General features: G+C 34.0%; 3 protein-coding genes across 3 annotated transcripts; 1 reads left to right on the top strand and 2 right to left on the bottom strand.

The window, feature by feature from the left end:
- Window positions 1-2,231: 2,231 nt before the first annotated feature.
- Window positions 2,232-9,493, bottom strand: LOC145614633 (serine/arginine-rich splicing factor SR45a-like). The gene is made up of 7 exons (XM_081669694.1): window positions 9,365-9,493; window positions 9,242-9,261; window positions 7,587-7,721; window positions 7,415-7,511; window positions 5,764-5,913; window positions 2,816-2,867; window positions 2,232-2,705 (listed from the first exon to the last, which is right to left on the bottom strand). Exons 1-7 carry the CDS (start codon window positions 9,365-9,367, stop codon window positions 2,491-2,493), a joined length of 672 nt encoding a protein of 223 aa, XP_081525820.1. The 5' UTR covers window positions 9,368-9,493; the 3' UTR covers window positions 2,232-2,490.
- A 5,256-nt stretch (window positions 9,494-14,749) lies between these two features.
- Window positions 14,750-15,439, top strand: LOC145613463 (plastocyanin, chloroplastic-like). The gene has a single exon (XM_081668571.1). The coding sequence runs from the start codon at window positions 14,828-14,830 to the stop codon at window positions 15,332-15,334; it is 507 nt and encodes a 168-aa protein (XP_081524697.1). The 5' UTR covers window positions 14,750-14,827; the 3' UTR covers window positions 15,335-15,439.
- Window positions 15,440-16,133: 694 nt separating this feature from the next.
- On the bottom strand, window positions 16,134-21,971 carry LOC145613464 (phospholipase D delta-like). Its single transcript, XM_081668573.1, has 11 exons — window positions 21,139-21,971; window positions 19,705-20,110; window positions 19,499-19,615; window positions 18,648-18,842; window positions 18,280-18,555; window positions 18,034-18,102; window positions 17,773-17,920; window positions 17,510-17,658; window positions 17,269-17,433; window positions 16,855-17,055; window positions 16,134-16,746 (listed from the first exon to the last, which is right to left on the bottom strand). Exons 1-11 carry the CDS (start codon window positions 21,660-21,662, stop codon window positions 16,453-16,455), a joined length of 2,544 nt encoding a protein of 847 aa, XP_081524699.1. The 5' UTR covers window positions 21,663-21,971; the 3' UTR covers window positions 16,134-16,452.
- Window positions 21,972-27,750: the final 5,779 nt, after the last annotated feature.

Below are 27,750 nucleotides of genomic sequence, written 5' to 3'. Positions count from 1 at the left end.
TTTTCGATCTTATTATTTTAATTCCTTTATAGCCTTGAAAATACTTCTTATATTACAACACCCAGGAGTACAAAAAAAAAAAAGTGACTATTGCTTGGAATTTGAAATCCTCCATACAACTTATGGAGTAGAGAATATTGTAGAAGTGGTTGAGAAGAGTAAATGAGGGCAATGGAGGAGCGTTGAGTTATAATAAATTAATAAATAAACAACCCCCTTTTTTTTTCATTTACAAAAATGAAAAAATAAAAAAGGTTGGAAGAAGAAATAAATAAGATGGTTGACAAGGGAGAGGGGGAATCTGGAGAGTCCCTAAAAAAAAAAGAAAATGAAGGAGGGCGACTGAAATGTAACTGTAAGTCTTTTGCAGTCAGACAAAGATTCCCTCCAAAATAAATTCATCCTTCACTGTTTTTTCTCCATTTATTACATCTTACACACTTCCCACACACTTGTGTTCGATCTCTGTTTCATTTGTACTCGTTTTATTCAAATGTTGGAGTACAATTTCCCATTTCTCTAACCATCTTCTTAATTCAAATGTACTATGTTTGATAAATTGATAGTATTAGTTTGTTCTTTTGCACTTATTTCTAGTTCAGCTCAATTTAATTAAGTTCACTTTTGTTTAGTTTATTTTTACAATACATTTAGTCTAGTAACTCCAGTATAATTCTAATGAGTTTAGGGCATGTTCTCATACGATTATCTTCAGTTCAGTTCAGTTCTAATAAGTTCAGTTCAATTCAGCTCTAATAAGTTCAGTTCAGTTCAGCTCCTAATTTCTTTCTCTTATAAAATATTCATTTCAATTCAGTTCAGTTCGGCTCTAATAAGTTCAGCTCAGTTCGGTCAATGAGAACAAGCCCTTAGTTTAGTTTGTATCAGCTCTACTCTATTCAATTATACATGATATTTTAGTTCAACTTAATTAATTTCACTTTAGTTTAATTAAATCCAGTTCAATTCGAGTAACTTGTGTTCGATTAATTGAATTGAGCCAAGTGAACTAGACCATAAGGTGACTGGATTTCCTAGATAAATTGTCTATATCTTCATCGTAGTTGACTCTTAAAATTAGTAGTTTTACAAGAGATTTTGTCTTGAGAGCGGAATTCTAAATTTGTTGTTTCAGCCGTTCTAGGTATTATTTTGAAGCTTATAAAAACCAATTATGGTTGTAAATTGATTTTTCATATAGATGTATTATGCATAAATCTATTGTAATTTCAACCAAGATATTTTTAGTTGAACTTAAGCCCACTATGTGATAATGTATAACTTTAACCATTAATATATCTAATTATGCATTATTTTAAGTTACAAAAAATTGATATTATAAAAATATACTTCATGATTAATTTAACAAAAGTTTTTATAGCAACATCAGTTTTTTATGCGTTAAATCAAGTCAATTTTAGTACGTGAATAATACAAAAGTCAAAGTGATGCACGTCTTTATATATAGAACTATCAACCAGGAGTATTTTGAAGCTTATAAAAACCAATTATGTATTATTTTGAAGCTTATAAAAACCAATTATGGTTGTAAATTGATTTTTCATATAGATGTATTATGCATAAATCTATTGTAATTTCAACCAAGATATTTTTAGTTGAACTTAAGCCCACTATAGGCATCACTAATGTATAACTTTAACCATTAATATATCTAATTATGCATTATTTTAAGTTACAAAAAATTGATATTATAAAAATATACTTCATGATTAATTTAACAAAAGTTTTTATAGCAACATCAGTTTTTTATGCGTTAAATCAAGTCAATTTTAGTACGTGAATAATACAAAAGTCAAAGTGATGCACGTCTTTATATATAGAACTATCAGCCAGGAGTATTTGATGCAAATCAAAGGTATCACGCTTGAAAAATTAATTACTACAAAGTACGTACTAATGTTTAATTTCGCTCAAATCATCTATTAACCATATGATTGAAACAAACTAATACAATTGCATAAACAAACTACCAATAATTGAGAGTTTTAAGTTTCAACATACAGTTCAATTAGCCAATCAAAATTACGTACATTTTTTTATGTGATAAGACTTGAGTTTTGAAGATCAAAAGGTTTAAATCAATGGACATTATAAACAATATTTACTGCAAAATTATTTATATTTTGGAGAAAAACATACCCTGCTGATTACTAACCACTACCAAGCCAATGTAAAATAAAAAAGAAAGCATGTAACCAACACCAGAAAGCTCCACACAGCAAGAGAATTCTGCCTTGAGATCACTAAGAAGCAGATACATAGCTTTGTAGATACTTGAGTCATATAATGCAACCTATAAACGTTTTTAACAAAGAGCATGTTGCAAAAAGCGTCGCTACAAAGTCAGAGCCAAGGGTTGAACAGCTAGAACTATATAAGGGACCAACATACACATTCTAGACACTAACATGGATTGACAAGAGAGTATTATAGTCCCCATTCATCTCCAGATAGCTTACAACAGTTCTCTTATCTGCCATAGGCACCAGAGCGACGCCCATATCCTCTGTCTGGGCTTCCATAAGGAGAGTATGACCTTGACCTGTACCTCCTTGACCTTTCAGCATAAGGGGAGCGACGAGGAGAATAACCTCGACTACCTCGATAAGGTGAACGTCTTGGTGACCTCCTATGATCATAGTCATCACGACCACCATACCCACCACGGAATTTACGTCGATGTCCTGTAAAATTATATAATTCAAATATAAAATGGAAAATATTTAGCTGGGTCAATACATTAAAAAGATCTGCAAGAAAAAGAAGAAAAAAAGAGAGAGAGTCCAGATTTTACCTAAGCCAAGATACTGTCCGGGTGTCGGTGTCCTTGGCCGTTTTCTCCTTGACTGAAAAGCAAGACAAACATCTCATTCAAACTTTTCTCAAAACAAATTCTAAACAGTGTCAAGTAAATGGCATATAGGCAGAAAAGCACTCTTATGTTACTCAAATAGTCACTGAAATCATACAGCACGGGAACAAAGAAGTTGAAAGCAGAACAGAGGAAAAAGGCAGCCTAAGGGTATACAATGAGACATAGGGAGCATGAGTACAACTGCATACCGTTTGCTATTCTGATTCCAGAGCAAAAATAATCAAAGTGTATACATAGGCTTACACCTTACAGTGCCCTAGGCGATATGGGTTACACCTTAGATGCACTTTAAGTGCAATGCGCCTCATCTCATTGGAGTGAGGCACACTTGATAAAAACAAAAAAGGTTTGTGCGCCGAGCTAAAATTGCCTCGCCCTTGCATAGACCAAAAGCCACATGGTCCATATCACCTTGTGCCTCAATGCCTAGGCAAGCCTCATATGCACTGAGCATAAAAAGAGAAATAAAGTACATTGTACTCCCTCCGTCTCTATATTAGAGTCCCCTTTCTCTTTATTATGTGAGTAATAAATGTTGGAAAGGGGACTCTAATAGAGAGACGGGGGAGTATATACTACGTATAATGTATTTCTTCAAGAAATGTAAGCATGCACCAGAAGACATAATAAACTTGTATTAGATAATTAGTGTATTCAAACTAATTACTCTTTTCAAGCTAAACACACTTCAAGGGGGGATATCCTCCCACCGAGCAATCAATCAATCAATCAATCAATCAAAGCCTTAATCCCAAAAGTGGGGTCGGCTAACATGAACCAAATTTGATTATTCCGTGTAGTCATCAACATAAATCTTTCTCCTCCATCCCTTACGATCCAAAACTTCATCCTCACGTAAATCCATGCACTTCATATCCTTCCTCACTCCTTCCAACCAAGTCATCTTTGGTCTCCCTCTTCTTCGTTTAATCCCTCCATGGTCCCACTCTTCCACTCTTCGCACCGGTGCACCCTCGGGTCTCCGTCTTACATGTCCAAACCAACGCAGACGATTTTCCCTTAATTTATCTACAATGCCCGCCACACCTACTTTCTTGCGAATAACCTCATTTCTGATTCTATCTCTTAAAGTGTTTCCACACATCCACCTTAACATGCGCATTTCCGTAACCTCCATCTTTTTAATATGCTCTTTCTTAGAAGCCCAACATTCTGTACCATAGAGCAACACTGGTCTTATGGCAGTCCTGTAGAATTTTCCCTTCAACTTTAAGGGAATGCTGCGGTCGCATAACACTCCCGTGGCCGCTCTCCATTTAAGCCACCCTGACTTAATCCTGTGGGTCACGTCTTGATCAATGTCACCATTCTTCTGGATGATCGACCCTAGGTACTTAAAACATTCACTCATGGTCAAATCCTTTCCATCCAAACTCACCACTTCATTGCTTGTCCCCCTCTGAGTGCCAAAACGACATACCAAATATTCAGTCTTACTCCGACTTAGCTTAAACCCTCTAGATTCCAACCTTTGCCTCCATTGCTCCAACTTGACATTAACCCCATCCTTAGTCTCATCCACCAAAACGATATCATCTGCGAACAGCATACACCATGGAACCTCATCTTGAATTGGTCTAGTTAATTCATCTAGAACCGTTGCAAAAAGAAAAGGGCTTAATGCAGACCCTTGATGCAATCCGATTGTAATAGGGAAATCTTTTGTCAACCCTCCGCATGTCCTCACATTTGTTGACACATCCCGATACATATCCTTAACTAGGTCTACATACCTTCGTGGGATACCTTTCTTCAACATTGCCCACCAAAGTATCTCTCTTGGCACCTTGTCATATGCCTTCTCTAAATCAATAAAGACCATATGAAGATCTTTCTTCTTTACCCTATAAAACTCCATCATTTGTCTTATCAAATGGATTGCCTCCATAGTAGATCTCCCAGGCATAAAACCAAATTGCCTCCATAGCAGGTAGGCTCTAACCTATAAGTCACTTAAGATCTATAAACAAAAACTCAAAAATTATCGTACCACACCTATGAGGACCCAGGCCAACACTACAGATGTATGTATTATTAGATACTTGAGCATAATTCCCAGAAACTAATAGGAAAAGAAAAAAATGGTATAACCAAGACAAAGACAAAGACTTCTAACAAGACAGAGAAACATAACCATTGGTAGTCAGGAGAGGGGAATAAAATGTAAGAAAAAATAAAAACTGTAACGACAAACCAAACCATGGAGGAATGTAGGGAGCTCCAAGCCTCCAATAACACTCATATCCCCAAATAAAAGAAAGAAAAAGGTAGGTTGTGAGGTACAGATTACCGAATCCCAGAGTGCTCACAACTATAAAGACAGGAAGAACTGTTGATATAACAAGGCTTAAGTTTTCAAAATCTGTTCCATGGCATATAAATATACACATATATGACACATAAAATGGCAGACAAATCAGCTAATTGATGTACGCAAAGGCATAAGAAAGTATTTCAGTTATATTGGAACAGCAGTCAACCAAACAAGCCTTAAGCTATATGAGAATAGCAATACCAACATATGGTATCAAGTACCATAAATGCTTGTCTAGAAATGTTGAATGTTGAAAATTTCCGTTGATTAGTTGAGTTGATGGTGAGTGCAGTTGTTCTAAGTTGTTGGGCAATATTTGCTATGTTTAGTTGATCAGATGCATGAGATATATGTTTAGCTGGCCGTTTGATCAAGCTGTTTGTCTAAAGTTGAGATGGATGAAACTCATCATCTTTGATTGCTGCCAACAAAGCTGATGCAATGTAGTCTGAATGTAACCAAAAACCTCCAAGTTAACGGAGAAGGTCAATATACCTCTTCCAATACAAAATGCCAACAAAAGCAAAAATACCTTCTCAACAGTGATGTAGCGACCTTCAAGAACAGATTGATTGAGGTACTTGATACAACGATCAGCATCTTCAACAGTATCCATAGTCACAAAAGCAAAGCCTCTTGATATGCGTGTACGTGGCTCCATAACCAAGAATACTGAGCTTACCTGAAACCAAAACAATACAATACAATGAAGAATATTAATATAATGGATTATAGTATGCAAAATGAAGCTCCAATGTAGATCCTAATTACTTCCTCATTTTTATTTTATTTTTTTTTCCTCCCCAATTGCAACTCTTGGAATCATGCACTATTCACATGCTCTTCTTCAATTAGTTTTGATGATTTAAAGTCATGGTGTTAAATTCGCCTCTCACACTTACGGTATCAAAGCTTTGATTGATTGATTAATTGATTGTGTTAGATTCGCCTCGATTTGTACTTTCTTACTATATCACATTTTAATAACTTTTACTTGATGCTAATTAGATATATAGGCGTTGATATATTGCATTGACAAGCATGAAATCAGAAGCATCACAAGTTTTTCAAAAAAAAAAAAAAAAAAACACTCATACACACACACAATAAAAAAGAAAAAAATACAAAGAATTTTGTTTTCTTCTTATCAAATTGATGTTGATACGTAAAACAACTTGCCAAATTAGAAATTCAGATTTGTGAGGTCCATCTCTATATTACTTCCTCTTATTCTTTTAACTTGCAACGATTCTCATTTCACGCTAACCAATGCATAATATCAATCATAAATATCTCTAATTACAATAAGTAATATATATAAAAATTGTACATTATGAAATCATAAACCAAGACGAATCTAAAAAGATCCTATGTGACAATTTTTACCTTAACTATACATCACTTAAGTCGGTCAAATTAGTGTGAGTATGTGAATAGTGTAAAAATCAAATCTCGGTAACACGTTTAGTCCGGTTCACTTCATTTTGCTAAACCCGTAATACGCGAAGCAGCTGAGCGATAGCTCTTCGACCTCGAATGAAAGATATGAGGAATTTCATTGCCTCTCTTTTCTGGCTAAGGGGGTCCCGTAAACCTAGCTCGCCATAGGATTGTGCGGGTAAGTAAAGTAATATGTATGTCATAAATGAGTAACCAAATAAAAATGAAAGAGATCTACCCGATCGATCAAGACTCGAACCGAACTCGCAATATTTAAAAAGTACTTGTTACCAAAACCATTTACGACGCTTCTTTTAAGGGATTCGCGACGATTGAGCAAGAGAACCCGGATCAGCAAGAGAGCATCTGTTGAGGCGTCAGCGAGCGCCCGCTCCCTCCCCGTGTCCACTAGCGCTCTTGGCCAGAGCGAAGAGAAGGCGAAAAAGCGCCGTCGAAGGAATGAAATGAACCCCCGGATGAAGAAAAAATATCCCCTCCCTTTTACTAAAGGGGAGCCCCTATAGACGTAAAGACTTGACTTCACTGAACCGGCACTACTATTTGTCTTGGGACGGCCCTAATGTTGTGTTGGCTTTGCCAACTTCTTGAAGTGTTACAAGTAAAAAGAGGCACAAGAAGTAGATATTGCATACATATTAAGAAAAAAAAAAACTACACCGAGCCAAAAGAAATCTAGTCTCTTTTCTAGAAGATCAAATTTTCAGAATGGATCTAGTAGTCACCTTTCCTTCCTTGGAAAAAAAATCCTCAAGTTCTCTTTGAGTAACTCTAGAAGAGAGACCAGTAACAAAAAGTGTATTTCCAGGATTCGTCTCAACCCTGCCAGTTGCATAAAGGATCAGCAGTCAAGCACAAAGGTGAACAATGAAAATAGTTTTAAGGCTTCAAGCTAACCTGCCACGGCTCGCAGACCTTGACCTTGAACGAGTACGAGAACCGTATCTAGGAGGAGACATTGATCTTGACCTGGATCTAGACCTGGACTGAGACCTAGATCTTGCTTTCCGAGGTGATGGAGATCTCGAATACCTACAGTATCCAACAAATAAGACAAGTTCAAGTGAAAGAAAACATAAGTTAAAGAATTCCATACATCAGTAGACTAAAAGACAGTCAAATAGCACATTTTCCAGGCTTCCATAGCATATGCAATAAGACATCGCAAGTCAAAAAGTTGAATCAATTTTGTATCAGTAATATCTATCCTTAGAATAGAAGCTCTAATAAGTTATCAAAGAGTTTGCAAATCCCCAATGAACCTAGAGATAAAACATATAACTGATTTTTCCTTCACAAAAAAAAAAACAAAAAAAAAAAAAAAAAAAGAAAGAAAAAAAAAAGCTTAGTCATCAAATTCCCAAGTCATCAAATTTACATCACCATTGAGCAGCTAAGTCTATAGCTACAAAAGCTAAGATATATAAAGAGGCACTGCACCAATTTCTCCACACTTCAGCTCATCATACAAATGCAAAATCTTGGGAGCAAACTACAGTATACACATCAACAGAAAGGCATATGCCTCCCCCTCCCTCCCAAGAGTTTCAAGAAAAAAGCGACTGCCATTCAAAGATCATCAATAGGCCAGATCCTCATGTCTTAACAGTGTGTTTGGATAACATTAGAGGAAGGAAAAGAAGGGGAGGGAGGAGGGGGGGGAGAGAAGAATGGTGAGTTTTCCTTCCAACTTTCTTCATTGTTGGAGGGATCATTTTCCTATAATTTAATCCCTCCATCTCTCCCCTCCAATTCCCTTCCTCATTTGTTATCCAAATGAAAGATAACACATCTCTCCATTTCTCTCCCCTTCTTTTCCTTCCATTTCCTTCTATCCAAACACACCGTAAATGCTTATAAATCCTTAAGAAGACATTCTGAAAAAAATAGCTTTTATTTCCTATTACTCATCTTTTCCCCTTAAATTTTACTCATTTCTTCCCCCTATTGAAACCAACTACTATAATCTTCCACCCAAGAATGAAGAAAAAATTTATTATTCCCAGAGTAAATGGCATAGACATTTAATTAAATAAAGAAATCATCAACAAAATCACCTAAATGTAATCTAAGTCAAGCTCTCCTGTTATTAAATTATACAAAGTAATTTTTTAATCCCAACACAGAATTGATAGCATTAGATACATAGATGTAAAATCGAAATAGATATAATAAGTATAGTACGATCACCAGCTTTCGTAAGAAATTCAAAAAATAGCTTTACTAAATTGCATATAACATTCAAAAAATTATCAGACAAACTGAACTCTGAATGACAATCTAAAGGTAATATAGTCAAAGAGGATAAATCAGTACCCAAAAGTTATTAATTTACAATTCAAACAACAATTAACATATTGAAATCAAGGAAACCCAATGCAAACAAAATTCTAATTGATGCACCCTTAATCGCAAACCCCTAAATTTAGATTAAACTCCATCAAATTGGGCGGATCGCAGAAATCAAAACATCGAAAATTACTCAAGGAACATAAATAAATATCTTAATAGCGATTAATTTAACAAAATTAAAGATTTCAGGAGAGATTAACCTCTTGCGCTGAGAATCGGCCTGCAAAATTGAAAAAGGGGAAAAATAATCAGCCGAACAATAAAATTGATGAAAAATAACACTGCTTTGATAAATTGGGGAGAAGAAATTGCGAGAAATTTACCATTTTCTCTGTGATTTAGAGAGAGGAAAGAGGAACGATTTCGGGAGGAAGAAGAAAGAGGGGTGCCAAACTGCCAATTAGGGTTGTAGTTGTGCACTTGTGCAGCTGTGACGTTTTTAGTTTGGGTAATGTTCCGAGTAAACAGGGCTATATGGTTTTTTTTTTTTTTTTTTTTTTTTTTTTTGGTGTTTCAATTGTTGTTTTTAAAAAATTTAAGGCAAGTAATTTCAATTCATTAAATTAAATTTTGTTTAGTAATGTTTTTTGTAATTTTCATTGATTAAAGTCGTACGCTACTTACAATTGATGATTAACAACAAAGAAAATAGATTTAACAAAATCAAACAAGAAATAATTGGAGAAGGGCTAAGAATCCAAATACATATATATAACAATTCGGCATATTCTGGATTCGTTGTCTCATACAACTTTTTGCGTGGATTTGTCGTTGCTTCGTAATTTTGGAGGAAGAAAATTGTTGTGACAATTTTATATCATGTATCAGAGTAACCAATATCAATCATAGCTCCGCATAACTTGATATTATTCCAAGCGCAGAGAATACGTGGCTTTTGAAGGAGATGGAAAAAACCTTGTATTTCAAAAGTGAAAAACCCTTTCTTTTGAGGGAGACAAGTTTCTCGAACAATGGAAGTATGGAACCATTATTATAAGCTTAAATAAAACAAAAGGCCAAAAAAACTTAGGGCCTGTTCTCATTGACTGAACTGAACTCAGCTAAACTGAACTGAACTCAGCTGAATTGAACTGAACTGAACTGAAATGAATATTTTATAAGAGAAGGAAATTAGGAGCAAAACTGAAATGAACTAAACTGAACTGAACTAAACTGAATTGAGCTGAACTAAACTGAACTTAGCTGAACTGAACTGAACTGAATTTCAACGTAAGAGAACAGGCCCTTAGATTGGGGCTTTCCACCGGCAAAATATGATGGAAGCCCCTCAAAAATTAACAATGGAGGCTAAAAATTAGAAGGAAGGAGAGAAGAGTTTGGTAAAATGTTTTTAGTTCACTAAAAAGCAGCAACTTTAAAAAAAATATAATGGGAATCAGTAAAAATTAATTCCAATTCAGTATTAATAATTTAAGTTCAACAAAAATGATTCCAACTCAATAAAAAACTGAGTTCAGTTCAGCAAATAAAAGATTTCAGCTCGATAAAATTAATTTCAGCTCAGTCAAGAATGAAATTAAAATTTGTTGTAAATTTAAGTTTCAAATCTTTTTGGTGGGAATTTATCCGTAAATTTAAGATATTTATTTTTATTTATGATTTAAAGATTTATCTAAGGCCCTGATCTTTTGAGCTTCTGGGCAGAGCAGAGCAGATTTCAGCAGAGCAGAGCAAAGCAGAGCAGATTTCAGCAGAGCAGAGCAGATTGAAGCAGAGCAAAGCAGAGCCGAGCAGAGCAGAGCAGATTTCATTATTATTATTATTATTATTATTATTATCATCATCATTATTGTTATTATTATTACTATTATTATCATTATTGTTATTATTATTAATATTATTATTATTATTACTATAATAATAATACTAATGATTTATTATTGTTATTAAATATTTAATATTATTATTATTATTATTATTATTATTATTATTACAACTACTACTACTACAACAACTACTACTACTACTACTACTATTATTACTATTATTATAATCATTAAATTTTATTATTAAATATTAATTATTATTAATAATATTAATATTTTTAAATATTAATTATATTATTATTCTTAATAATATTATTATTATTAAATATTATTAAAATTATTATTAATATTATTATTATTAAATATTAATTATTATTATTAAATATTAATTCTTATTATTAAATATTAATTATTATTATTAAATATTAATTTTTAATAATATTATTATTATTACTAAATTTAATTATTATTATTATTAAATATTAATTATTATTATTATTAAATATTAATTGTATATTATTATTAAAAATTAATTATTATCATTAAGTATTAATTATTTATTATTATTATTAAATATACATTATTATTATAATAATTCAATATTAAGTATTAATTTTAAGCACAGCAGAGCAGAGCAGATTGAAGCAGAGCAGAACAAAGCAGAGCAGATTTCAGCAGAGCAAAGCAAAGCAGAGCAGATTTCAGCAGAGTAGAGCAGCTCTAAAGAACGGGGCCTAAGTTGAAATGCAACTTGTATTGATTATTTTAATGATTTTGATTGGTAATACACTTGTTTCATTATATATATACAAAAATAGATTATCATGTCGAATTTGGGTTGACCCGAACTTGGACAAATCATGTTAGAGTTGAGAATTATGACCTAAAAATTTAAACAGGTCAAATTTAGGTACGGGGTTTCAACCCGAATCTGAACTTACCCAAACACGAAAACAACCTAGCTGATATGTTTGCCACCTCCAGGGTGAAGTATATTTTACAATTTAAATTTTTTTACTTTTAAACAGGTAGAAAAACCGATAAGCCTTAATGGGATGGGTTTGGGCATCAAGTTTCAGTCCGCTGCCTTGCTCGGCCCGACTTGACTACATTATAAATGGGAGATGGACTAGACTTGGACAAAGTGACACGTGGACTCCCGTAACATGAACTTAAGTGGACATTGAATTGGACTAGCAATGAACAGGAGGCGTTTTAAACCGTTAACAGTGAGCCGCAAAATAATATGTCTCACAAGGATTGAAATTACGCTCTCAGTGGTAGTTGTCCCGTTATTTTATTCACCTTTTCCACATGAATAAACTTAGAAAACTTTGAACTTGGACTTTGACAAGAGTTAGTGGGCTTAAGATCTAGTATTGGACTTACATTGGATTGAGCCTTTTTTATTTATAAAATGGCTTGACTTGTTGGGCCTAGGAATTTACAAGGCTCGAATTGAAGTTGGACTATACCTTGGTAGGACTTGTGGTCTAACAATGGTTAGAAATCGCAAGACTTGAGGTTAGATGACTTAACTTGAAGCTTAGATCATGGTTTGACTCAAAGTTAGGCTATACATGTCTTAATTCGAGAGTTGGACCATGGTTTGACGTGACTTAATCACAAAATGACTTGGGTTTTAAAATCTATAACTAATACTATTTTCCAAAAAAAAAAAAAAAAAAAAAAAAATCTATAACTAATACTAACCGCTGATGTCAACTTTTTTTTCAAAATTGTACACACAATATATCATGAAAAGATTTCCCGCTCAAATGCTATTTTTTTAAAAACAAAATGCTAATTAATTTTAAATAGGTAATAGCTATTATTTAGGTAATGAATTTAAATAGATACCTATTATTTTGGTAATTTATGTTAATATTAGGTTGTTGGAGTCTTTATAGGAGTTGTTAGCATAGTGTGAATCTTGTGCATCGCACGGGTGCTATCCTAGTTGACAAAACATAAGAAAGATAAGAATAGAGTATATAAAATAAAAAACAAAAAGGGCAATACATAAATATAGTAGGAAGATGAGATAAATTATGACTCCGATTTGACGATTAGAATAGGATAAGAATTTTGAAACCCTACTTGATATGAGTTGACATGGATCATAATCCTAAATGAATTGAGAAATCTATTATGATTTATACCTAGACAAGTTTGACATGAAATGATATAGAAGTTGAACATTTCTAAATTGGAAATGTCAGATTTTTGTTAGATTTTGGTAAAAACTTTCTATATGTGACTCTAATTGGGATGGAATCAACCCTAAATGAAATTTAAAATTTGGGGCTATAGATCCATAGATGCCACGACACGTAATTATTTCTAGAATATGGAATATGATAGTTACAATATGAAGCTCATGCAAAGTACAAACAAATTCAAGTTGAATTAGACTTAGACGAAGGACTCTTAAGGATCGACTCTATTGTGATAGTAAGCTAGACAAATAAAAATTTAATAAATAAAAAACAAAGCAAAATAAAAGAATAAGTAATGTTATGTACTTGAAGGACATGAATTTTGCAACCTAAAGGCCTACGTTTGGATCTATGTTCATATCATGATTAGGCTTAGGATACTCAAAACTCAAAAGGGTCGTCCATAGACTTTGTGCGTAGAGGCCAAGGGCATGCTCGGCGCTAGCTTTTGAGTAGCTTTTAGTGGTTTGACCAAGTCAAACCACTATTTAACAAAAAATGTGAGTGTTTGGCAAAGTAGTGGTTAGGGTAGCTTTTAGTGGTGGAGGTAGCTTTTATGAAAAGTTAGAAAGATTAACTTTTGGAATTAGAGGTAGCTTTTGAGGTAGCCGTTGAAAATTTAATCTATAGTTTTAAAAATAAAATATTGATTTTTATACATAACAGCTAATCAACCGCTACTTTACCGAACATTCATATCTAAATTATTTATCTTCACAGCTAACAGCTTGTTGACAGCTAACAGCTTGTTGACAGCTAACAACTACCTACACAGCTGACAGCTGCCTCCACAGCTACAGCTACCTTCACAGCTATATTTTACCGAACACGTCCCAAGTCATTGCCAATCTGCCATTAAAAATTGTACTCTGTACATAATTATTCATTTTTGTTGAGTTTGAAATTAAGCTAATAAACTAAATTAGGGTATCAAGGTCATTTCACCATCAAATATATCCTTCTGATATGTTTATTTATTTACACCATGATGATGAGAGTGAGGGATAACTCGAGTGGTTAGAGCTTCTCTTCTGGTTCTAAGAGATCGTGGGATCGAATCTCACCCCTGCCTTTGTGACTCTTTAAATACTATGAGTCCATACATAACATAGCATGTTGGGTCTTATTTGATTCGTCTCAATGAATAGATTATTTATATTTAATTTTATGGTCAAAGTGTTACATTGGCAAACGTACACAATCCAAATGAGAACTATAAAAAGGGCGTAGGGAATATGAGTTTATGAGTGCTTACTTTTCAAAACTTTAACTAATAAGCTATAAAATGTTGACAAAGTATACCTCATTGACTATTTTTTAATTTTTTTTTTTTTAATTTTCAACAATAACAAATAGAGAAGTTATTGTTTAAGGTGTAATTAACTTTTTTTTTTTTATTTGATATATTAAAGGTGTAATTAACCTAGACAATGAAATACCTTCTTCTTCTTTTCTTTTTTTTTTTTCTTTTTTTTTTTTTTAATTGTTATTTTTTTGATACAACATTTGTTTACCCTCCCAAAATTCCACAACATCAGATATAATCTAACAACAACCAATAAAAAAGCAGATAGCACCCCTAATTGGCCCACAAATCACAAAATCCATTTATCCAAAGCCACTAAAATTTCCCTCCAATTCAAACCACACAAAGCAATTAAAGCATACCACCATATCCTCCATTTTATCACCTCTTATTAAATCCCATCCTCACTCTCTTCACTCTTTGGCAATTGGCATTTTTTCTTTACACCTAAAACTCCTCTAAACTCCTCTTACAATGGCCACTGTCTCTTCCTCTGCCGCCGTCGCCGTCCCATCTTTTACCGGCCTCAAGGCCGCAGTTCCCGCCAAGGCATCAACCGCCAAGGTCATCCCCACCACCACCGTCGTCCCAAGAATGTCAATCAAGGCATCCCTGAAGAACGTCGGCGCCGCCGTGGTCGCCACCGCCGCCGCCGGAATCCTCGCCGGAAACGCCATGGCCCTTGACGTCTTGCTCGGAGGCGATGACGGGTCATTGGCTTTCATCCCCGGTGACTTCACCGTTGCCTCCGGCGAGGAGATCGTGTTCAAGAACAATGCCGGATTTCCACACAACGTCGTGTTCGACGAAGACGAGATCCCTTCCGGTGTTGATGCTGGAAAGATATCGATGTCCGAGGAGGATTTGTTGAATGCAGCTGGTGAGACATACAAAGTTACCCTCACTGAGAAAGGAACATACAAGTTTTACTGCTCCCCTCACCAGGGTGCTGGTATGGTGGGAAAAGTTACCGTTAATTAACTAATATTTGAATAAATTGGTTTTTATTCATATGAGTTTGTTGTAGAGCTATTATTATATTTAAAAAAATCTTGTTAATTGGTATAATTAGCACTTTCGTGTAAATTTTTTTTTCTTCCCTTTAATTATTGTTTTATATCTTGTGTAGTTAGTTGTATGAGTTAATAATTTTACAATTTGCTATTTGAGGCTAATGATTTGCGACGAAAATAAGTTAAATCATACATAAACTGGTTACATTAAGCAATGCTACCTGCGTATCTAGTACTCTATGTGTAGATTTGACACAAATCTCTCTAAGAATAACGTAGAGTTCAAAATTAGTATAAATTTATTGGGTGTTATTGCAGTGATAATGTTGGAAATTAAGGAATAATAAGACTTAAAGAGTACATTATTAGTATGGTAATATGAGCTATTGCAACACGTAGCAACAACCGAAATTGTGGCTAGAAATTAAGCTCGGATGGATATTGTTGCTAGTAAAGAAGTAACCAATTTTTTTTACAATGCCCACTTATTATTGTAAAATTCTATTTGGTTATTAAATCATTGGTCCATATTGCTTGTTAAAAAAAGGAAAAAAAAAAAAAAAAAAAAGAATTCAGTGATTAGATTGATTATGGGATTGATTTTGATTTAGGCAAATTTATACCATGAAGACATCAAGTTTGGCTAAGTGCCCAAGTGCAAACCGGAATCTGAACTTACAACGCAAATGCCACCATCATATATTTTCTTGCATGAATTCTGCTGAGATTTTCCAGAAACATAACTTAAATCAATATCTGCAGGAGCAAGTGACAACTTCTGGCGCACAATTACTAAGTAGAAATGAGAGTGTAACATTAATTTATACACTCTTCTATACAGTTTACATCTTTGTTACTTCATAATTAACAATATTATGATTTAAGTAATCTTCTCATCTTCACAAGTTCAAACATCACCCGAATAACCACTTGGAAAAAAAACAAGGGAACGAAAAGCAAAAAAAAACTGTGCCATTTCCTAAACCTTTGTCATGTGTTAGTTATGTTAAGGTCAGTCTGTAGTTTATACACAGGTATTATATGCAGAAGAACAGCATGATCAAGCAACAAAAAATGTTTCAACTTTCAAGTAGTGAGTGCATCTGGAAGGGAGTTAGCAGCTCCTAGCACCTTACCACCAACATCAGGGAAATATTCGTGCCCACGTAATGACTGAACCTTTCCATCCTTATCCACATCTAGAGGATATCTAAGGAGGTGTCCTTGCAATGGAGAATAATCTTCTGCTACAAATTTCTTCCAGTTTTCATCAGCTATATTGTTTACAGATCTGACACAATCCAAATTTTCGGCTTCCTTAAAGAGATCGTCTAGCCCTCCTAGATGCTCTGCCCACAATGACATTCTATACCCGTAGACCTGAATTGAAACAATTACATACAAAGGTGTTGGTTCTTTTTATCATAATGAAAAATGTCATCTCTCATCTCACAAACCCAAAAAAATGGACTAGTTGTGATTACTAACCTGGCCGAGTGGATGTCTCTTCTTTCTACCCCAAGTGTGATGCGGTTGATAAGCACCCATAGCTATCTCGGTGTCTCTTGAACCAGCCATTGATCTCTGGTTGATGTTGGCTGACCCCAATATCACATACTCGTCATCAACTATCATTCCCTTGGCGTGGACATATATCATGAATCTTCTGTACTTTTGTGAAGGTAAAACCTGAGAGAATGACGCAAAATCTAAGAACTTTTCTCATGCAATTTAACAATTTTTATAAAATGAGGAACAAACAATAATGTCAAAACAACTTGTTGTATCATGGAGCCTTAACTTAATAGTCAACAAAGAAGATTAAGGTTTTATAATAAAGGGTAAAATCTAAATATAAATTTAAAGCTTTGTATCAACCATCAAAGAGCTTAAGAGTGTTACCCCTTCACCATTTTTGGATGACAGTGGACTATCTCCCAAGACCAGGGCTGGTTCGCGATTTCCTAGACAATAAAAATTTAAGTAGTCTTGTGGGTGTGCATCCTCAAGGTTCATTGCTTTAATCTCCTGTGCTATTATGCTGTACATCATTTGCATGGTTTCTCCCTGTTAAAATGCACACGTTAGGCTATATTGAATCAGTCCATAACAATCCTGAACCACGACCGGTTTAATATATTACCTGCCAGAAAAGAATTTCTTGCACGGAAGCAGAGGTGGTTACGCCCTCAGGCCACATAGGGATGACAACATACACAGCAAATCTCTCTTTGGCTCGGATTTTGCTAACAATCTTCAGTGCCAACTCCATTGGTATCAAATGATCAGCACCTGCCAGTACATTTTTATCATTAAGCACACTTGCTATCGAATCCAACAAGAACATTCACATTTTCTAAACAACTTCAACAGCAATATAAGAAAGGGAAACTGAAAATTTCATACCAGCATTTTTGTAATTTGGCCAAGCATATGATGATCCAAGGAAATACTGGTTTTCTATATAAATGAAATGTTGAGCAGATCTGATTGCTTCAATGTATGCTGTTTGGATGCTCTTGTCTATCACCAAATTCTTTGCACAAACCAGGTTCTGCAATGAATTCATGTACGTTGAATCCAAATTGATTTCATTATCAAATATACGACAAATATACGTAGCTAACAGTACAATTAGGACAAAAGCAAAACATCTTGTTGACGAACCTGAGACTCAGCCTCCTGAACATCCTTTGGAAATCCTTGTACAGAACCTGAATCTATAGACCGAAAAACCTACAACACAGTTTTAGATAAAAAGTTAAAATTAGTTGCACATCTAGGTACTACATCCATTCTTCTAAATGTTCCCGGTTGTATTTTTCTTGAAAAATTTTGGCAATAATCATGCCTGACAATACTCATATTTGACTAATTAGCACAGCAAGAAATCAGGATAGAGTTATTAGTTACCTGAACTTGCCAACCCTCTGGATCATTCTCTTCACAAGCCCAAAGTAACGGGTCGTTAGGGGATGTACAATTAACAGGGCTTAGTATCCAAGATATACGCTTTATTTTCAGTAAGGCATCATCATGCCAGTGAGAGATGCTCTTGATTTTACGTCTTAGAGATGATTTTGTGGCTTTTCTCCATCGCTGCTCAAAGTTTGTAAGCACATCATATGCTGCTGGCCCTTCGATTTTGCAGTGAAGATCATGCCATGGTTCTCTAGGACCCTTTGTTCCCTGTCAAAAAATATAAACAAAATGTTTAGATTAAACTCTGATTTTTTACTGCTCCAAAGGAACAAGCCTTTGTTTGTTTGTCAGAAACTCACTTCAAATGTAGGATTGTGGTAATCATCATTGAAAACGGTGTCAAGGTCACGAAAGAGACGATGCCCTGGGGTATCATACCGGCCATCACAAAGGTCTAAACCTCCCAAAAAAGCTGTTATCTTCCTGTTATTCCCAGGTGCTTGAGAATCCACAATGACACATTTCTGATGGTGTGTATACAGGGTACCAACAACCTGAGGTCAAAACATCATCATAAGCATCAATACAACCAATACTTAAAAAGGAAAAAAAGAGCTTAGAAAACAAAGCATTCATAAATTTTTCTTCTCAATACCAAGAAATATTAGATGGATTTTGAAACAGAGGAACTTGCTGAAATCATGAACACGAATAACAATTTTATTTTAAAGTGGCAAACTGGTAACTCACTCAATGCATACTTATCAAGAGCCTGTTTGGTTTTAGGACTATATTTGCAGATTAAAGATCATTAAACAGCATATATTAGTTATTATTTCTATAAGAAGAGAATAGAAGTTGAGCTACCATAAATATAAAGGGTTTGTAACTTTGTATGGATTGGTCAAATAGACTAATCTTTGATGGTATGTGATTTACCAGAATGGCAGGAACATTTTATTCGTTTCCTAAAACAGTTATGGTTTATGATTGGAAGTCTAATAAAAGTATCTTAATTGTTCTAAGTATTATAAGCACTTCTCCATATTAGAGATGAATATACTCCATGCTTAGCAAAAGCTGAATTATTGTCATTTCTTGTGCAGCGAAATTCTTTCCGTTAATGTCACAGAAATGAGTAAACACAGAAGCAAGAACCAGATACAAAAAACATTTAAAGAAGGATAAACAATATACAACAAAAGCATGCCTGCTGCTTGATAATGCTAAGCTTACTGCTGGCATAACGCGGCGACAGAGTGCAAATGACAGAGGAATGCTTGAAAAACTTCTTTGTTTCTTCATCATGAGTTTGCATTACACCTTGCTGCAACATAAAAAGGAAAATAATCATATGAAAAATCAATCGGTTAAATCAAAACCTTAAGCATATCAAGCTCATAATAAGATACATACCGTGTTGATGAAGAATTTACTATGGGAAGTCTTATCATCCCAAACAAGCAACAACACTCTGACCCCTTCCTGGGACTTATACTTCAATAGGTCCCCTAGACTCAAGTCCCCTCCATTAGGCAACGGTCTAGAAGGCTCTCGAACCAGTTTAACCTTATGGTAAACTGACCACCCTACAATGTACACCAAGTGATGTGCCTCCAATATAGCATGGCATATATCCTCCCAACACCTCCCATGTTGATACTCCACCCCTTGCTCTAGCTCAATCCTTGGCAAGTCGTCGTCCAGTACATGAGCGTCTTGGTACAATGTCACCCTCCCCCCTGGTCGCGCAGGGAAGTAGCTCCGTTCCACCCTATGTTCCCCATCTGCGTTGTTCTGGTTGGCATCACAGGGGATGAATCTGTACACAATTTTGCCATGGAATCAAATGAGCAAGTCTAGGTTGAAACTGTTTGTTACCACAATAAATTATCATTCCAAAGCTCTAAATTTAGAAGGAATCTTTGAAATTCATGTAGAGTATGTCACTAATATACTTGCAACACTAGATTTTTTCCTTCCTTAATAGGACTATATTCTACGGAATAATAAAAAATATAAACAAATATTATGTACCCATTACCCAATTCATAAAGCAATCATTTTTACCCATGTTTAAAACAATCTTATTGTGTACTCATTCATAGATTCCCCTTTTAATGAACTAATTAAGTAAGGAGTAATTATACATAGGAAGGGCAACTCAAAGAATCTAACCAAAGTTTACTTCTACAACATACTATACAAAGATAGCTTAGAATGCAAATATGAACTCGACTCTGGTCGAGTCCATACGAGCTTTTGTGCTCTAGATAAAACTACTTGTATAAACAAAACCCAAAGAAGACCTGTTCCAAGTTTCTATCCACCTTCTCAGATCCCAAAATCCGGAATTTCTTTGTTGAAAAAAATAATCCCATAGAATATTGAAGCTGGGAAGGAAGGTTCGAAATTCAACCAATCAAATATCACTATCTCTATCAACCACCATCATCCTCTACATTATTATGATCAGTTACTGAATATAGAATTTTCTTTCAAATAAAATTACTTCCATTATATGGTCTTTTACTCAATTCACACACTTCTCTACCAGTACTTGTAATTTCTATGTACGGAAATAGTGTCAGATTTAAATTAGTGAATACTTTTTTGAAAAATTGAAAATTTTAATTACTAAAGTTGTACATTAATAAACATAAAACTTTTAAAAAAATATAACAAAAAGTCAAAGAAATTTGTACATTGATAAAACATAAAACATTTAACAAAAATAAAAAGTTGTGCATTGACGAACATAAAACTTTAGAAAAATTTAACAAAAATAGAAAGTTGTGCATTGACGAACATAAAACATTTGGAAAAATATAACAAACATAGATATAAAACCTGAGACGTAGATGAACCGCTGCTTTAGGCTTAGGAGGTTTCCCGTTATCTCTAAGAATGGGGAACCAGTCGTCGATCTCCTCACCTGAAAAAATCGACGAAGCCGGGACGGTAGCGATCCCGATCATGTCAGCCCCAAGGACATCATTATCCTTAACCTTAAACTCAATATCAGACACAGCATGAGCTAAGGGGATACTAAAATGCTCCTCCCATTTCGGGTTTTGCGAGTTCGATATCACACGGGTACGTGCCACCGTGGCCCCTCCTATATTAACCGTTACGTACGGGTCGCTCGTGATGATCTTATTATTCTTTAAATGAAGTTTATGATCGGGATCGTGGTTTTTCCCCTCGGATGATACTTTCCTCCTCCTAGAGAAAGGAGCGCGACACGAGGAAAAAACCCGACGAAAGTTCTCGGAGAAGAGGTCCATGTTGGGGAGACAACGCGCTTCAATAATGTGGAGGTCAAGATCACCGTGAAGGTAGATCCCATGATTATTTTCCTTTTCGTTCTCCATTAAAATGTGAATTATGTAATAAAATGTTATTTAATTTTAGGAAGAGAATGTAAAGAGGAGGTTACCGGTTAATGAGGGGATGTTGACGGTTACATGTAAGCAAGGAAGTGCGGGTCAACGGTTCCCGGCAAAAAATGTTCGCCGGTAACCGGTGGTTGCCGGTTAATGTAAGGAAGAAGAGAAGTAAATTTGAAAAGAAGAAAAAATAAAATAAAATAAAAATAATGTTGATGGTGTTTGATAATTGGGTATGGGAGGCGTATGTTGAGATATACGTGGGGAGGAGAGAAAAAAGTTGTTAAACGGCAGAGTTTAATTAGGTGAGTGTTTTATTCTGTTTAATGTTGTGTATATATATATGGTGCGGCTATTTTGGAGAAATGGTCCAAATAATTGGTAAGATTTATCAAAAAGGAGGATCTTCGTTGAGACTCATAGGATCGAGTACGACTGTACTAGATGATATGGTTAAAGTTATTATGTGAATAGTTTCAAAGTTACAAAATAATTTGGCATGAGCATAATAATTTGTCTGGACTCAAACTTGATAACTAGAGCCAACCCAAACCCTTATTAGTGAACTTCTAGAAGATGGAGGTGTTAAGAGAATCCTCACCCAATCGGCAGCCACCACCTAATTGCTTCTAATAGGGATTAATCCCATAATTTTATAGTTGTAAGATGTCATCTATTTAGGGCTTGTTCACATTTACTTATTTCAGTTCAGTTCAGTTTAATTCAGCTCCAATCAGTTCAGTTCAGTTCAGTTAAGCTCCAATCAGTTACTATGGCCGCTTTATATATTATAAATTGGTCTAAGACCTGCCACGTTGTCCAAGAGTGTTTTGGTAAGATTTTCAGATAGTTATTGTATTCAGATTTAAAGACGTAATGTAACAGAATTTGCATCATTATTGACTCATCGTGAAAGCCGTGATCTCTTCCATAACAATTTAACAAATAAAATAAATAAAAGTCATAATCTTACAATTTGCACTTGGCAGTTGTTGCAGTAGCTGTTACAGCTAATGCTCTTTATGCTTTATAATATGGTTTTGACAACATCTTTTTAAGTAATTAATCCTCAGTGTTACGTCTTTAGTAGTTTTCGTTATATTTTGATAGGTTATTAGATATTGCTAAATGAATTTGACGGTTGACTTTGATATGTATGTTAGTTGTAACACTCTTTTTCACTTAAGAAAGAAGGAGTAGAATCAATGATCTTACCACTCCTGGCCTCCAATAAGATACAATCCCATCGAAAAAAAAAACAGATATGATAAAAATACGTACAAATTATGTTACTTGCTACTTTTATACACTGTGTGATTGTTTCATTATTGACATATAATAAATTAATAAGAGAAATGAAACTTTTTAAAAAATTCTAAGATGAGAGTGATGTTTAGCTTAGGTAGTTAGAATTTTCCTCCCAATTCCAAGAGATCGTGAGATTGATTGTGTCATCACCTGTCTCGTAGCTCTTTAAAAACCAAAAAAAAAAAAAAAAAAAAAAAAGCAGCTAAGATAATTTTGATTGACATATATATTTGGTGAAATGGGAAAGTGAATATATATGCCTGCTTCATTCACAAATAAAGTGTAGGAATTTGCTTCCTTAAATTCCCTCTTGATAAATGGTAAGTAAAAAAAATGTGTTAAGCTACTTTATCCATTGCTAATCAAATAACCTTTCCATAAATTTTGATTATGAAATGATTCAATGAGGTCCCATACAAATTCTTAAATGAACCTGGTTCACACTAATTTATTGTGGACCACTAACATTAGAGAAACTATGGTTGTTTTATTAATAAAAAAATAAATCACTATAATAAAATGAAGGTCACTATGTTGAAAATAAAAGTCATTTTGGTAATATAAGGCTATAAAAAGTTAATTTTTTAATGAAATATTTTATAAGGTCAATATAAATAATAAAGGTCACTATGTTAAAATTAGGGTCATAACGTTGTACTTCAAGTTCACAATAGTATTAAACGTTATATAACTTTTAATAAAGGTTATTATATTAAAAACAAGGTTACTACGTTAAAAATAAGGGTCACTATGTTCAATATAATGTCACTTGCGTAAGTATAGACTTTGGGTCCACAATAATATTATTGTGGACCAGGTCCACGCAAGTATTTCTGTGAAGTCCCATAAATTTGAATTTTATGGATAATTCTGTTTTTCTAAGGTACAAGTGTTTCTCCTTTTATTGAACACTTTTCTCCTCATCCGTAACAATCTCTCCCCATTCATGTACTTTCCGTTATTATCATACTTTTTAGAAACTTGAATCATAAATGCTAGTCTACTTGCAATCGGAAGAATAATCTCTTCTAGATCCCAATTATAATCATGAACATTGGTTGACAAAATCAAGAATTTCAATAATAATAATGATAATATAAAAAATTAATAATAAATAACTTCTAAATAAGTATTTCAAAAAAAAAAAAAAAGTAAAAAATAAAAAAAAAAATTTGTAATTTGGAAATGATATTTCTATGTTTTAGAAGCACTTGTTTATAATTGAGGGCCTTCTTTATTTTAATCGCACAAGGGGAGCCAGCTTGTGGAGTTCAAATTGAGAGTTAATTATGTTTGGAGCTTCTAAATGTGTCGTGTTGTGTCTAGCTGAATTTGTATTCGTGTCACTTATCAATAAACATGCTGAACTTTTTTGAAATTAACACGATGACATGTTTAATTAATTGTGTCAAAATTCTTGACAATAAATTGATTAGTTTGATTAAATGGTTGGACAATGGACAGATCTAACTTATTTAAGCTAAAACTTTGAGAATGTTAATACAATATAATAATTTCTAATGTTTGATTTGCTACATTATATTGTTGTGCCAATTGCATGTTTAGGTTAGGGTAGCCCTAAATTAATAATATGTTAACAGTTTGAAGAACTAGAGTACTAGTTAAAATGATTATAATGGATGGAAGATAGTTGTTATAAATTAGATAAAAACCTCAAATGAAATTTGCAATTATATATTGATAATATGTCATTTTGTGAGTTTATTTTATAAACTGTACAAAGTACATTATTATATTTCAAAATCACAATAAAAAATCAAAGATATTCTCATATACATACTACGTTACTTATTATGTTTAAAAAATAGTGTTTGTGATAAGCGGCCGAGCTAATCAATGTATCATACATTCATACTCTACGAGAACATATTTGATTACCAAGGTATTCGGGGCAGATTTTATTCCCTTTTGATTTAACTTTGTAGATTCTAGAAAACATGATAAGTGCATAGTCCATACTCTGTCTTTGGATTATAGGAATATTCTTTAGGCAACAAAACATGATTAAATTGGACAAATGTAACAACATACAAAATAGTGAAATACTTCGTATAAATTAAGCTAAACATGTGCATCCCACGTCCTGAAATCCTGACTCGGCAACATTGGATTTGTTACTCTAATACCGTACCACATTACCACTAACTAATGTTTCTTAAACAACTGTAATTAGGGAAATTAAATTGAATGAAAATATGAACTTAATTAATAGATCGGACCACATTTCATGTCTCTTTCAGCCTTTATAAAATGTGGGCATGCAATTCAACTTTCTATCTACCTCTTTCAATTTGTTGCTCGTATGATCTGTGACCATACGCATGGCTCTTAGCCATCTATTTGTCATTTTCTTTTATCCACCACCGTCTTTGCGTACGCCTACTTCGTACATGTTTTTGTTATGAAAGCCTTAAGGTTATCAACACTGTCTATTAGATAATTATCCTACCTTTTAAAAAAGTATGAGATAATTCTTGTAAATAGTGTTTGAACAATTATACCATGTAAAAGGTTTATTTATTTAATTGTCTTCATTAATACGTGATTAATTAACTACGGAGTATTTTTTAAAGGAACTTTTAAGAATAGTGCATTTATAGCCCTAAAACATTTGTTTACATATTTATCCTAATTAATGCTACTAACAACTAAAGTTGTGATGTAAGACTAAATTTAAAGAGCTTCCCAAATACTGCAAGTTATGGTATGCGCATAGCGCACGTTAGCCACCCTACTAAAGATAAAAATGTTAACGAGTTCATATACTCTTAGCCATCTATGTGTCATTATCTTCTAGCTAGCCTAGCATAACAGGGTACCCTGTTAATTCCGAAAACCACAACCATAGTGGCTTTTTGCAACATTTTTTAAAAAAGTGGTTATATGGAAAAAAAAAAAAAAGATTTAAAAGGTAGTTATATGTAAAATTTTCTAAAAAATATTTATCACAATTTCAAAATTTCTAATTTACTTCGGTAGATTATTAGGGGTCCAATTAGTAATTTTTCCAACAGGCCGGCCACCAAAATACTAGAAACGGCCTTGGAGAGGAGTCGTACACTTAAACTAGATATGAAATCCAAAAAAAATGTCTTGTGGAAGGTCTTTTTGTAAAAATGTATGCAAACTGATATCTAGTAGGAACGTGTAGAGCCTGGATGTTTCCCAAAGCAACCTTTTCACGAACAAAATGAATATGCATCTCCATAAGTTTGGTGCATTGATGTTGAACCGGGTTGCTGGAAAGGTAGATAATGTTGACATTATCACAATAAACAATAGTAGTCCGATGAAGAGCGAGGACAATGTAGCTCAATTATACAAGAGACTATGAAGCCAACAAGCCACAAAGATAACATTTGCGATGCCTTGGTATTTGTCTTTTACACTCGATCTGGATAAAGTAGGCTTATGCTTTTATGACCAAAAAATTTTAATTCAAGTGGATTGAATTAATAAAAAGGAAAAAGGTCAAAATAATATTTGAGATCTAAACCTAATTACCTAAGCTTGTTTGTAATTTTTTGGAAGGGGGATTTGTGAAGAGATCGATGGACCCGAGGTGACCATAGCTTGGTTATATTTTGGGTTCGGCTTGAAATTAAAATTCCTTGTTGACTATGGGTGATGTGGGTTGTTAGTTGAGGGAAGTGGTGACCGACTGGGCTGAATAGGGGATGTTAAAGATATGAGATATCGGAAAATATATGTGTGATATATTTTTCGTCAATACCATTAAGAGAATAATATATTTATGTTTATTTATGTTAAAGATATTATTTAGCCTTTAGGTTTATGGTTATGTTAGTATATCTTTTAGAAATATTGTTTTTTATCTTATGAGCATAAGTTTTGTATAAATACTCTACTTATTGCTGAATAATAAACAAAAATTCTATTCTCTCTATATCCTATTTTGGGCTTGTTTTCTTCAGCTTAATTTCAGTTCAGTTCAATTCAGCTCCAATCAGTTTAGTTCAATTTAGCACTTAATTTCCTTCTCTCATAAACAATTCATTTCAGCTCAGTTTAGTTCAGTTCAATTTAGCTTGTTTAGTTCAGTTCAGCTCAGCTCAGCTCAATTTGTCAGAACAAGCCCTTTACCGGGGCAACACCACGTAGCGATGGTGGGGTGTGTGGTACGATGGATGGCCGACTGTGGGTGTGGCAGGGCTGCCGGGGGCGTGGCTGAAATTGGAGAGCCACGGGTACCCTGTGGAATGGAGTACTTGAGGAAGTAGCTTTGTGGGATTTGTGTTGGCTTGAATGTTGGGCCGCATGATTTGTATGATGACTTGATGAGTGTACCGCATGAGCAAAGGTGAATTTTTAAATTTATCATCATGGCCTAAAGAGTCACGAAGTACGTAGTATAAATTATAATCATGTAAACAAAAGGAACTCAAGTTTTTGTAATGAAATGATTGTTCATTAAATGTGACGCCCAACAAGTCTTCTACTTTTTTGCGTGTTTGAACACGAGATGTGATGTTAAGGCCCTATTCGACCCGATTATTTAATCACCTCTAGCCAAACTATCATATCCCATCATGTGGGACAATACATTTCCTCCAAAAAAAGAAAACAGCTAAAGCCTCCTTACTTCCTTAGCATTATTTCCAACAATATATGTTGTCTTTTTATGAATTTGAGATAGCAAATATCACAATTTAATTGCTAAATTGATATAATGAGTTGTAACATGAATATATAGTTTCAAATAGAATGAAAGTTAAAATATATC

The sequence above is a fragment of the Chenopodium album genome, chromosome 25, assembly GCF_948465745.1.
Source record: "Chenopodium album chromosome 25, dcCheAlbu1.1, whole genome shotgun sequence".
Lineage (NCBI taxonomy): Eukaryota > Viridiplantae > Streptophyta > Magnoliopsida > Caryophyllales > Amaranthaceae > Chenopodium > Chenopodium album.
This window is presented reverse-complemented; position numbering and strand designations above follow the sequence as displayed.

Bases quoted from the DNA above. Each gene is read 5' to 3' on its own strand.
- LOC145614633 (XM_081669694.1), bottom strand. The intron at 7,722-9,241 runs GTTAATCTCTCC...TGGATACTGTAG, and splicing joins GCCGATTCTCAGCGCAAGAG to GTATTCGAGATCTCCATCAC. The intron at 5,914-7,414 runs GTGACTACTAGA...TTTTGGTTTCAG, and splicing joins TTTTTTCCAAGGAAGGAAAG to GTAAGCTCAGTATTCTTGGT.
- LOC145613463 (XM_081668571.1), top strand. From the start codon at position 14,828: ATGGCCACTGTCTCTTCCTCTGCCGCCGTCGCCGTCCCATCTTTTACC.
- LOC145613464 (XM_081668573.1), bottom strand. From the start codon at position 21,662: ATGGAGAACGAAAAGGAAAATAATCATGGGATCTACCTTCACGGTGAT. The intron at 17,921-18,033 runs GTTCGTCAACAA...AATTCATTGCAG, and splicing joins TTCAGGAGGCTGAGTCTCAG to AACCTGGTTTGTGCAAAGAA. The intron at 17,434-17,509 runs GTAATATATTAA...GCATTTTAACAG, and splicing joins AAGAAATTCTTTTCTGGCAG to GGAGAAACCATGCAAATGAT.